This window comes from Gambusia affinis, linkage group LG01, assembly GCF_019740435.1.
Source record: "Gambusia affinis linkage group LG01, SWU_Gaff_1.0, whole genome shotgun sequence".
NCBI lineage: Eukaryota > Metazoa > Chordata > Actinopteri > Cyprinodontiformes > Poeciliidae > Gambusia > Gambusia affinis.
In genome coordinates this window covers 5,235,383-5,248,262 of record NC_057868.1, presented here as the reverse complement: position 1 = coordinate 5,248,262, position 12,880 = coordinate 5,235,383, and the positions used below count along the sequence as shown (strand labels likewise).

General features: G+C 37.7%; 1 protein-coding gene across 1 annotated transcript in view; it reads right to left on the bottom strand.

Moving 5' to 3' along the window:
* Positions 1–3,478: 3,478 nt before the first annotated feature.
* Positions 3,479–12,880, bottom strand: part of LOC122828214 (chemokine-like protein TAFA-2) — a 95,995-nt gene continuing 86,593 nt past the window's right edge. The window contains exons 4-5 of the mRNA XM_044111571.1: positions 10,139–10,263; positions 3,479–4,394 (exon numbers count right to left, since the gene is read on the bottom strand). Coding sequence (XP_043967506.1) covers positions 4,383–4,394; positions 10,139–10,263 — 137 coding nt within the window. The 3' untranslated portion in view covers positions 3,479–4,382. The remainder of the gene's footprint in view (positions 4,395–10,138; positions 10,264–12,880) is intronic.

Below are 12,880 nucleotides of genomic sequence, written 5' to 3'. Positions count from 1 at the left end.
GGAAGAAGATGGATGGATGGATGGATGTTAGTCAACCCACAATGTATGATCTTGTGCTAGTCAGTCCTAACTGGTAAAGATTAATTCACCTTGGCATGCACAGTGCTTGCTGACAGCTTGTCAAAACTTATAAGAAGCAGTGGTATTTGTTGAGTCACATTTTTAATCTGGGCAAAAGTGGTAAAGTGTTAGTTCACACACCATGAAGTGTTAATTTAAGAATAGGTCATTCTGATGTCTGATACCTCTGTTATTACAACAAACTAATTGTACTTCACCTACAATTTAGCCCAGTTTTTCTAATGTAGGATGTGGGTTTTGAAAGGTTGCAGATGTCAAGCAATAGCAGTACAGAAATAGAACATGATGGTTACTCTTATAATGAGTTTTGTGCTCGTTGTGCTTACTTTTGACCAGGTCATCTTTTAATTGGAGCATTAAAAGAATGCTCCCAAACGGAACATTCAGGGACAAATTTGTGAAGATATTTCCAATTGCAAAATGTGTGCAAGCCTAATTACTTTATTGATGAAATAGTGTGCCCCTGTGCTAACACAGTTTGTTCACAATTAAACGAGACATTGAGAATACACTCAGGAAAAAGACTTTCAGCAGTTATGTAAACGTAGGCAAATTACAGCCAGAGCAAATTGCATTCTCAAAGACTAGCGTTGTTTGTGTCATGCAGACTGGGTGGGAAAATTTACTGCTGACAGCCTGGGGAAACTTTAACCTGCTGAGCTGTTGGCTCAATATGAATAAACCCAAAACAGATATCGATCAAATATTTTTTTTTTTATTCTGTGCATTCTATGTTTATTTAAACAGTTTTTTGACAGTCAAAATGAAAGAATTGTGACATAAATCCTTGAGTTAGATGTTTACCTAGAAGCTTGGAGGAATGCCTTCAAAAGGCAAGATCTAAGTCCTCTGTTATTTATTTTTATTTAAAGGTTTTATTGGCTCTAGTGGCCTTTATTTGATAGTTAATTGACAGGTAAGTGGGTAATGAGAGAAAACATGCAGCAAAGGTCACCAGGCCAGGAATCGAACCTGCGACAGCCGCATCAAGGACTAAGGCCTCCTTATGTGGGTTGTGCTTAACCCCTGCACCACCACAGCACATCCAGCCTCTGTTATTTTCAACAATAATAAGTTACAATGCTGTGCTTGTGACTGAAGAGAGAACCTAATGGGATTGCTCACTTATCCATTAAATTGTTTGTGAATAAAATGCAGAAATAAAGAAAAAACTATCAGCAGTTTTTTTTTTTTTTTTTTAAATGAAGAAGACTCCGTTTTTCACAACTGCTTTGCTGCTGCTTTTTGAGGCAGCTACTTGAACTCCCTGCTAAGTTTTCTTTCAGGGCTTTTCAAAAACTGTCGTTGTCTGTTCAAACAATCTCTGCAGGCTGGGGGATTGTAACACTTACATAAGATACAAGAATCGTTCAGCAAGTTATTCAGCTCTTGATTCATTACCTTCCCCTGGTCATTGTTATTTCTGTAAGGCATCCAAATGCTGTAGCAACTTGTGGCTTTTGCCGGATGCAACATCTGCTCTGGCATCTGTTGTTAGCAGCGACTGTTTCATCACCCCTAACCAGAGAGCACACTGAGTAATTTAAACATCATGTTGATTTTTTGATGATAGTCACAGATGATTAAATTTATGCTCCACAATAGTGCTGATGACAGATTTGTTAGACTCCTATGACTGAGCTGCACCTGATGCCTGGGTTCAGCACTGGTGGTAAACGACTTTGTGTAACTTTATTCAGCACAGAGAGAAGCACACTGTTAGCGGTGCTGTGGAAGAATATCAACAACACTCACATGTCTGACTTGTGATTGGATTCATATGCACCCTGAAAAACACCTTGTGAGTAGTTAACAGGAAAGCTTTAATGCTGAAGCTGTCATACTCTGATGTTAAAACCTTTTTGCATATTTTTCATTCTACCAGTCTCTTCCATGCACGCTTTTATTTCTTCCCACCTGCATGTAGCTACATGTCTGAGAATCCCTTTTTTGTGTTTATTTTTTCAATCTTTTAACCACAAATACTAATGATCTTTGCGTTATTTGTGAAAATTCACACAGACATTTGTTGCTATGCTCTTACCTCTATTTGACAATACCCTGCCAGGTAGCTAGTTTAAATGGTCAAGTTCCAACATTTGACCATTTCAATCTGGAGAGACTCAGACAGAGAAAAGAAGACCATTAGAAGATTTTATTGACATACAGGAATTAAAGTCTTTGGCGCTCGGGCCTGGCTGGGGATAACGGTTATCGCGGCGTTAGCGATAAGCTTCGGATGAGCATTCCCGATGCTGTTAGGGATGTCATCCCCCCGGACCCGGCACTGGTGGTGGAGGTTGGAGAAGGGTGCGGGCCTCAGGACATGGCGAATGAATGGAGGAGAACGGGTGGTGGTGGGTTGAGCTCGGTTGGAGAATGAAGGACGCCATGGATGAAGGTCCTTATCAGCTGGGACTTGATCGATGATTGGATGTGACGTAGCTTGTTCTGGCATTGATAGGTCGACGGTTGTGGGCAGGTCACTTTGATTAACAAGTCCCGGTGGGGATCGAAGAGTCTTCCAGTTTGAATTTGCGCCTAGGCTTCATTTCTTTTGTTTTCTAGGCGCTTCTTAGTGGGACTCTTCATCTCCCCTTAATAGCTTAAAGTAGCAGCTAGCATACAAGCATTATCAGCTTTACCAGAAGTGATGTTGTGCAACATAAATAACCTTCCAGCTAGATCGCAGTGAGTGGCATAGTGTAACAGTATTTATTATTACAGTGACAAAGCTTTGAAACAAATAATTTGCCTCGAGGATTTTTTTGCAATTGAGGTACCCAAATTATTTGAGGAATTGTTTGTAGCTTTTAAAGCTTTTAAAGTCTGAAGGCCTAAAGTGGATGCACTATGTTTTATATTTTAAACAATAATCTGGCCACACCTCTTTAACCACTCATATTCTCAGCTCCATCTATTATGCTGGCGAACATAAAACAACACCAAATTATCAGTCACTGTGAAAATGCCCTACTTGCTGCCTGTATTACTTTAAAAAATAAAAATAAAATTCAGTCACAATCTCTAGCAAAAAGAAATGTTTGCCAGCCTAATTAGTCTTTTGGGAATGTACTGCAAACATTTTTTCCTTCACCTGTTTGAAAAAAAACTGAACTTATGAGCACAGTTTATCGCTAAACAGACCAGTTCCAAGCTGCTAAAAATAAGTCGGTGATAAATGAGTTCTCAGTAACACATCACAAAATAACCCTGAGGAAAGAAATATTTCAGCTTGTTTGCAGCAACATGATGAAACTTATGAGGTTAACTATAAAGTAATTACCAGTTTAATTAGTGATTATGAGCTTTTTTTAAAAATGACATCAGCGATTAATCTACAGAAAAGAAACTGCAGCCGTGTGACACTGTAAAGGTGGAACAAAAATACAAATGCTCCTGTTTTGAAAGGTTTTATTCATTTCATATAATACTGACACATGTACTCAATAGCAGTTAACAGGCGTTTTTAAAAACACAGATATTAAAATTATTAGAGCATCAATTTATTTCTAGCCCCATTAATTTCATTCATTCCATACTTTCTCTTTTGTTTTTGTTTTTTTTAATATATGTTTACATGTTTCAATATACCATAACATCTAGTTTGTATTAGTCTAACCTCACCTCTGTAAAAATAAAAACCAGAAAAAAGACAAACTGTGGTTTAAAAAATGGCATGTGGTAAGCCACAACCCGCTCATGGTATAATATTGTTACAGTGTAGAAAAAGAAAAGAATAAACAAGAAAAAAAAAGAGATCAAGGATTATTTTTTGACAGCATTAAGCAGGTTGTATGTGGCACGAGTAAATTTGAATATGTCACCAATACTACATGAGGCAAGTATTATGGATTAATAGCCATTTTTTGTAATGTTTTGTACTTAAGGGCTCTGTTAAAAGAATTCTTTATAGTTGTTCCAACAATGTATGGGGAGTACAGCTTATCCAGAAACATCAGATAAGCAACAGGAGCTTCTGGAAAGATGATCTGACCGTTATCTAACTACGTTTAATTCATAGAACTTGTTCATTTTTTCGTAGCATGAAAGGATTGTGGGTAACATAGTCCTTTGCTGTAGATGATCCAGGAAAGTCAGCCATGTTTAACGCGATGGCAAGCAGTGTTAGAGTCCTGTTTCTCCAGCCCCTAGTTCCCAGCTGTCCTTGGAAAGATTAAGCAATCGCTGGTTCTACATAGAAATCCATCTGAGTGCACATCCTCAAAGGTTGACGAGTTCATTGTGCTGAGTAAATAACTTCGCCGAGTTCTTTTCCTTTTGACTTGAGATGAGCAGGACTATCGGGTTACCTATAACAGGGAAAAAAGATGAAGGTGAAAATCACAATCAACGGATAGCGTGAAGATAAACATCTACAGATGGCCTGCACCTGCACTGATGTTCGACATGTTGCAACTCAGGGAGAGTGGCACAATATTTAACATCATCCTACTAGTTTTTGTAATGGTGGTAAACTAAAATGATTTCATAATCAATTAATAGCGTAGAACAAGTGAGCAACAGTGACTTAAGTCTTTACACAATTGAATATTTTTTGTTTCTAAGCTGAAAAAAACAATTACACCCCAGTGATGGTTGGTGGTTTCATCCTCAAGAAGAGAGTTATACATTTCCACTGTTGCCACATGTTTGCTCAGTATGAGTGACTGCTGTAAAGTCAGTCAACGTAGTGATCTGGGCAACAAACTCAGTTATAGTATATCTAAGAATAAACTGGTGTTCAAGTTATTACATTTTATTCCCTCTATGAGGTTGATTTGATAATATATTTCTGAATTCAAATACTCTTAACATCCCGCAAGTGGACAAAATGTACTTAAATTTACCACTTAAAATGCTGAGTTTCTCCCATTTAAATTTTTATAGGTATATGTTTGAGTAAAATTAATATTATTCTTTTGTTTTATGAACTATTGACAACATGTCTCCAAAATTCCAAGCAAAAATTTAGTATTTATTTGCAAAAATGGTCAAAATAACAAAAAAGATGCAGTTCTTTAAGACCTCAAATAGTGTAAAGAAAAAAAAATTATATTAATTTAGAAACAACAATATTAATATTTTAACGCAGGAAGAGTTCAGAAATTAATATTTGGTGGAAAACCCAGGAGGTTTTCAATTGGTTTCAGTACAGTGGTCTCTTAGGTTTTCCAAAAGCTGTAAATAAGACGGAATTTAAGAAAAAAATATATACATATTCATATATCTAGAGCAGTCATGACTGTAGCGAATCATGTGCACAAATGATGCTGTGAGTGAATGTGAATTGTGCTAAACAAATCAACTTGATTTGTGAGTTTGACCCAAGGTTTTCACTGCATGTTCACCACTTGCTATGAACTACAACAAACCAGCTTGCTCTCTTTATTTGTTACAAGTTCGTAAAAATATACTGTGGATGTTTTGCTTAATCTCTTTGTAAAGTTTGTTGCACAGAATGTGCTCATGATATTCACATGAGATGGTGAGTTTTTTGCCACTCAAGCAAAACCTTGGAGCATGAAATGTCATGCCTCATTAATAACCTAAAATAATCTATATGATGTCTGCAGTGAATAGGGGTCATTGATGCAGCATTGATACTATAGCTTGTATAGTCTGTGTCTTCTGCCAAGAAACTAAACATGACGCAGCTTGAGATATGGCAGCCGGCCCAAGCTACTTTCAACACCTGGCCTTCTGCCACATCATTACGTCTATTTGTTGAGATGGCTGCCCTAATCACTCCGTCTCCTTATCTCATCTGACCATCTGTCCATTTTCTTGCTTCATACTTTCACTTTTGGTCCATTTCAAACAATTTGTTGCCAAACAAACACAGGCCACTGTGCTGGAGCAAATAATAGACCATCTCTGTGAGGATCTGAAAACTGCGTCTCTGTTTTGAGTTGCCCAAGCCCCTAACCCCCTCACACCCTGGGTCTCAACACATGCTGTTCCCTTTTTCCTGCTTCTTGAGGGAGTCTCTCTTTTGTTCTGTCATCTAGCCATGAGGCAGCTAACAAAGTGCAAGGACTAGCCTTTTCTGAGAGATCTCAGAGTCTGGCTTCCTCTGAGATGACAACTGAAAGTATTCTTCTGCTCTACATGGCTTCAGGCCACCTTTCCTGGGTCCATCGCCATTGCCTTCAGGCATCCACCCTGCACCTGATCAAAGAGTCTGCAGGAGTTTGTTGTCATGCCAGTTCACTGTGCAAGTACAATGCAGCACTTCTCTGCCTGCTATGTTTTACTGTGCAAAGTCATAACTCCTTTAGGTGGTCATTCATTGCCTTTAAAAAGCATGTCAGTTTCTGAGCCCTATAATAAAAAGGCACATTTAGGTAGCTGGTGCTTACTTTTCAAAGCACAAAGAAGGTGCTGAACTGTCCCTTACAATCTGAGATGTTACATCTGTAACTGCTGCATTTCTCAAACCTTTTATATTCACACCATGACTTTATCACTTCAAAGTGCACTGACATTTAAAAGTATGTGAGATGGAATTTGTATTACTTCAATTAAAAACAAATCATTGTTTTTTATTACACAAAATTCTTATGAGCACATAGCATAAATCACAACCATGATAAGCTCATTGCTGGATGAATTTTTAAAAAGCAATATGAAAATATGGTCTTATTAGTGTACAAATAAGCGGTGAGGATTTGCCTGGTTATAACATCAATCTAAATCCAGTTACACTACAGGACAGCACTTTAACATTTATCTGTCCCCAAACATCCCCTATGGGGTCTGTTCTAATTGTAACTTTCACTGTTAATTTTAACACCCAACATATCTCACAAAAATTATTTGCTGTGCCATTAGATCATAGGACACATGAGAGAAGTGCAGCTGTAGAGGCTTTATCTGCAGCTCAACGTGAATTTCTTAGGTGAAAGTTGTGGTATAGGCTACCAGTAATTTCTTTTTATTTTAGTTATGAAGGGTCCCTGACCTCCATCCCTCCGAGGAGTTTGAAGCTACATATTTTCCTCTCTGAGCCTGTAGCATTTTAAACTTTACAAGAGCAGCTTAATGAACTTTAATTTAAACGTTCTAAGTTGTACCTTGTTGCTATGGACAAATTCTCAAGTTTGATGTCTCTGAGATATTATGAATTATTTTAGCCATTTACTTTTTGTCGCCTGTTTCTTTTCAAAAATGTGATTTTGTGCTTTGGATTACATTTTCACAAGAGTTAATTGTTTGCCAGGTCTTATATTGCCACTAATGTTCTGGCTGAAGAGGCTAATGGTTTTATTATTTTGCCAAAAATAACTGAAAAAAAAAAAGACGTTCTATAACATTGTTTGATTTGTTTGTTTGTCTGTGTTGTTTTGCACACCCTTGCCTTGCAATCTGAGACACCTTTGCGGTTTGGTAATGTGGCCATGTCTGCTTGTTCATCCATATGATATTATTTGGCATCGATTGAGCTGTCTCCTGTCTCCTCCTCTTACCCTCCTCCTCTCCACCTCTTCTTTGCTCCCGGCCAGGGACACAGGGACAAACACAGAGCGTTATCCCCCCATCGCTGTGGGGTTTTGAATAATGCTGTAAGCCTGCCATTGCCACTTATTTTTTCTTCACTTGTTATTTTACTCTCATTTGTCTCCAGGTTCCTTTTTTTGCAAACCATGTCTTCCCCTTTTGCATTCTCCTCTGTCTTTCATTTGTGTACCATCGTCAATTTCAATTTACGAGCAGGTCTTAATAGGACTATAAGGGATCTTTCGATGCTATTGATCTGGATGCCAGCACATCTTGACCTCACCATACAAAAAGCAAAGCAAAGGAGAAAGTAAAAGAAATAAATAAAATAAAATCCCTGTTTTTGTCATCGGGCAAACACAACAGCTAACACTCTCAAATGAAGTAGACGCAATACAAAAAATACCTCACAGATCATTGATCAAAGAGCCAAATTCAGGAGACTGCAAATATTTGTGCTCTTTTAGGCAATGGGAGCATCAACAATAAAGCAATGCCTGGTTTGGTTTTGATCTTGTTAGGGAATTATGAATGCACACCTTGGGGCGGACAGAACTGAATTCAGAGAAAATGAAGCACATAAAAAAATGCCCTTCATAAAGCCAGAAATTATATCTGTTTTATATCTGGTCAATAGATATTTGTCTCTTTTTGAGATGTGTTAAAAAATATACAGCAAAAATATTCTTACCACATAAACTGTTCTGCATTTTGCCAATGCGAGCCTACAATTGACCTGATTTGGGTTTGATCTCATAGTTTAGCATAGATTACACAGATGGGTGAAAATAATTGAAAAATAAAAACCTGAATTGAGTGACGTGCATTCTTCTTTGCTAAAAAAACATGTCTAAGCTCAGTCAGACTTTATTAAGAATGTCTATAAACATTAGGTTTCAAGTCTTACCACACATTCTCAAATAAATTTTAGGCCTGGAATTTGGCTGGGCAATTCTAATGAAATGTAATTTGATCAAAATCCTTCCACTGAAACATAGGGTGGTTGTTCTGGTAAGTGATCCTTCTCCCTAATCCTTTACCAGATTTTCATTCAAGATTTACCTATGTTTAATATTTTCCTTCTTCCTATGTATTTTTTACCAACTTCCTCTTCTCTGTCTAATAAAAGCATCTCCCATAGTATGTGATGGGAAGCTGTGTTCAGGCAGATGTAAACTGTAAGTTTAACACCAGTCAGTCTTGAATAGCCTAACGGTTTAGTTTGACCTTGTGGCAAACTGCAAATGCCACTTTCAATAACTATTTCTGAAAGCAATTTGTTGCACTGGATATTATGTAGTTGAAAAAATATAGAAGAAATGGAATATGAACGCAATTGCACACTTATTAGATTTAGGTTTGCGAAAAGATTTGAAGCCTATGTTTCATTTTCTTTGTACTACACAGTTTTGTGTTGCTGTTTGTTTGTTTATAATAAAATCCCAGCAAAATATATTGAAGTTAGTAGCTGTAATATATCAAAATAGAAAAAAGGGTATGAAAACATTTTAAAAGAGTGCACACATCCCCTCTAGCTCTGTAATATTATTTAACTTGTCAAGTTTGTTCATCTTGTGCTCTCTGGAATGTAAAGTTGAAATCCGAGAAACTGCATGATCATAAAGAAAAGGATGGATGTTGATGTAGAGAAACGTCTTTTGAGTGACATAATTTCCTTAGCTGGATGAAAAGTTGGCATAGAAAATAAAAGTATGACATTCCATATCCCATAAGGTGCCCATATCGCCTGAGTGTTTTTGCGAAAGTCAGGACTGGAAAGAACAAGCAGGTTATGGATCTCAAGCTCTTCCAAACACTCTGTTTTGCCCAAAGAGACACATACCCGGCTGCTTTTCTCTGACCACGCCTTCGATCAATTATTTAGGCAGAAAACAAAGGTCTGCACCCGGCCATTAATAATGGAGGCTGGCAAAGGCACTGAGAAGGATGGAGGTTAGAAACAGAAGCGTGAAATTATAGGAGGCGAGCCTCACACACATTTTCTTCCTATGACTGAAGAAGGCTGCAGGAAGCGGATCAGGCCAAGCCGGTGAAATGGGGCAAAGAGGTGCAGACGGATGCTGGTGAACATGTCTTCACACAGACACACAAAAACAGACAGAAATTAGACCTAGAAAGGGCTTGCACACATAAAACGTACCATAGAAACACCATTTCAGGACGTTCTGTGCTGTTGTGTATCCAATATGACAAGTTCTTTTTGCATCGAGTCAGATGGTGTGCCAGAGCGATGGGGGGGGAAACAGGGCAAGTGAGAGCGAGGGGATTTGTGATTTTTTATGTTCAGCAAGTGTGTTGGATGCCCTATTCTTGATGAGCTTATTATTTTTTCATTAAAAATATCTAACGCTGGAGAAAAATGAAAAAAGTAGAGACAAAAAATGAAAAGAGAGATCTTGGAATCAAAGAGGAGGAAGCGGTGAAGGCGTGGGAGAGCAGGAACATGCTCTAAATTAATAGAGGTGTAAATGTGTGAGACTACGTAAAAAAAAAAAAAACAAAAAAAACAGGTGTATATTTGAGGAAGAACACCCACCTTTGTGGTCTTGACTTTGTTGCCCGTGCTGCAACTCCATCCCGTGAGGTCCGGTAGAACCTTGCACTCCTCACCTTCCATACACGGCTGCATCTGACACCACCACTTTTGGGCTACAATGGAGGCTGGAAGAAGAAGGAGGTGTGGAAATTCTCAGAGGTTTTGTTTCTCAGTCATGTGCTTTCAAATGCATTTTTCCTTTTTTCCTTCTTTTTTTGTCTTTTGACAGTGCATTTGTGAATTTTGACACAACACTCTCCTGAGCCCTGCTTTCTTATAATCTTCACAAAAGAAAAAGTGTTTCTAAAAAAAATAAACTTGCAATCCAACTTAGCATGTTGAATTTTGGGCATACCGAGAGTTTGGATTGATAAGATAAACACTTGGAGGCAAATTTTTTATTGATTAAAATAAGACCATGCAGTCAAAAGTGCCCCTGAAACCACAAATGAACCAGCTCAAATGTGAAACACTGCATCTGGAAAATTTAGCCCTTGTGATTGTTTGTTATACTAATTAAAGACATTTTCTAGCATTTTCATCAAGAAAGAGAAATCTGACGTGTCTTTTATCGTTTGGTATATTTTATTCGCTCATCCCCAGCATGTCGGCGCACGTGGCAGTGTTGACATTTTCAGTGTAAAAACTTCATTATTATGCAGCCATTAGTTTTATATGTATACATATATAATGCAGCTTTATTCTTGACTAGTCTAAAGAAAAATAATCCAGGGACAAGGAGATCAGAACTTGCAATTTTGACCCTGTCGAAACCAAAGTGAAAACCTTGAGAATCACAACTTCATCTACAACACGTTTATATCAACGAAAGCTCAACCAAAATCATGGGAAGTATCTGGTGAAGCTTGAAGAGCCATCAATTATTTTATTGACATTAAGTGTGTTGTGAAAATACTGTTAATAACCTCGAAGTGTAAAGGTGACAACCAGCAGGCTACAGATGGTGTGACAGCTGTTGCTACTGTCACACAGAAACCTGAATGATAATCGTTTTCTGTTCATCCTTGACATTAGTTTACATACTGATTAGTGAATAGCTTAGAGTTTTATCTTTAAATTATTTTGATTAGCCTGATTCTTCAGTTGACTATCTGCAGTGCACACATTTAGTTAACTTTATCTGCCAGTGCTTTGTATATTTTGTTAAATGCAACAAATTAATTTCTTCTTTTGAGTTACCAGTTTCCTTTGGAGCTGCTGTTGGAATCACGCAGAAGAGCTCCAGTTAATTGGTGTCTTTATATGGCTGGCAAACCTCCTCAGTGGGTCATTCCATTTGTTTACGGGGAAGGGGAAATTTGGTCTTCTTTAGTTTAATTTGACCATTTCTTTAATGTTTCTTCTTGTTGATACTGTGAAAGCAGCATAGCAGCTCAGGGCTAGTCTGTGTTAGGGTGCTGTCTTCGAGAACCAACCCTCATGGAAGATAATGGACAGATGGAAATTACGAAATAGTGGCATATAATGCTGTCTATAAAATATTCATCTATCTGTCCATCCAAACACATCTAGTAAACACATTTTTTTTTAAGCTAACTAAAAACAAAGAGTGAAATGCAACTTAGTATTTCACTAAGATTTTTAAAGATTTTTTTCCAGCATGTTTGATGTACTCTCAGAGAAGCACTTACTTCACATCACCACTAATCCATTAGCTATGCCTACTTTACTCCACTGAGGGTTGGAGGGGCCATTCTCTGCTTCCAGACAGTAAACAACAAAGTGGATGCACCTTGGAAAACTTTCCAGTTGAACAAAACCCCTAGGAAACACACTTACATCTTTAAAAACCACCAATAAAGCTAATAATAGTAGTGATTTTCTTCACCACAGCTCCTTTTGGGGAGATCCCAAGTCATTTCCAGGCCAGCCTAGAAACATAGACCCTCCAGTATATCCTGGAAAATTCAGGAATGGCTCCTCTTTGTGGGACATTCCAGGATTCATCCTTAGCAGATGCCACCTCAACTGATTTCTCTACAAGTGGAGCATTGAACATTTGAAAGTTGTCACAGGTTGGTGTCAGAAAAGTTTAAAAAAAGAATCCAAACATGTCTACGGGATGCGGGTCTCCTGCATCATAAAGGCTTTCTTCTTCCATGTGGTAGCAATATCTTGTTGCCAGTTAATGTTAAGCTACGAAGAAATTTCTTTCTAAGAAATGTTGTTTTATTCTTCTGTTGTCTCAACAGTGACAAGCTTGTCCCTTTTTTAGCTTGGCTGAAACATTTCCTTAAAAATGCTCCTTCAACAAACGAGCGCTCTCCTGACATAACAGAAGTTCTGCCTCGTCCTGCATTTGTGACAAAATGCTGACTTTGCAGGACTAACCTGCCAGTGGCAAAAAAAAAAGTGCTTTATTCCAGTCTACATTTTGACATCATCCTGCTACAATAGGAAAAATAACGATTTTCAGTAAAGTATATAATTTATAAAGTTTACATTTTTGTTTTATTTGAACACTTAAAGGACAGATTGTTCAGATCTATCCTCAGTCTGGTCCTGGCCCTTTGGAGATCACATTATGTCCATTACTGATTGCAGGTATGATTAATAGGAATACCATTTCTCATGGTTTATATTAAACACCAGATTACAGATAAAAATATCTACAACTAAAACATATTAAAATATTTAAACATTTAGATTAAGCATTCAAACATTATACAACCAGTCTTGTTGGACTCTGTAGAACAATTTCAGTCAGGTTAGAAATCACCT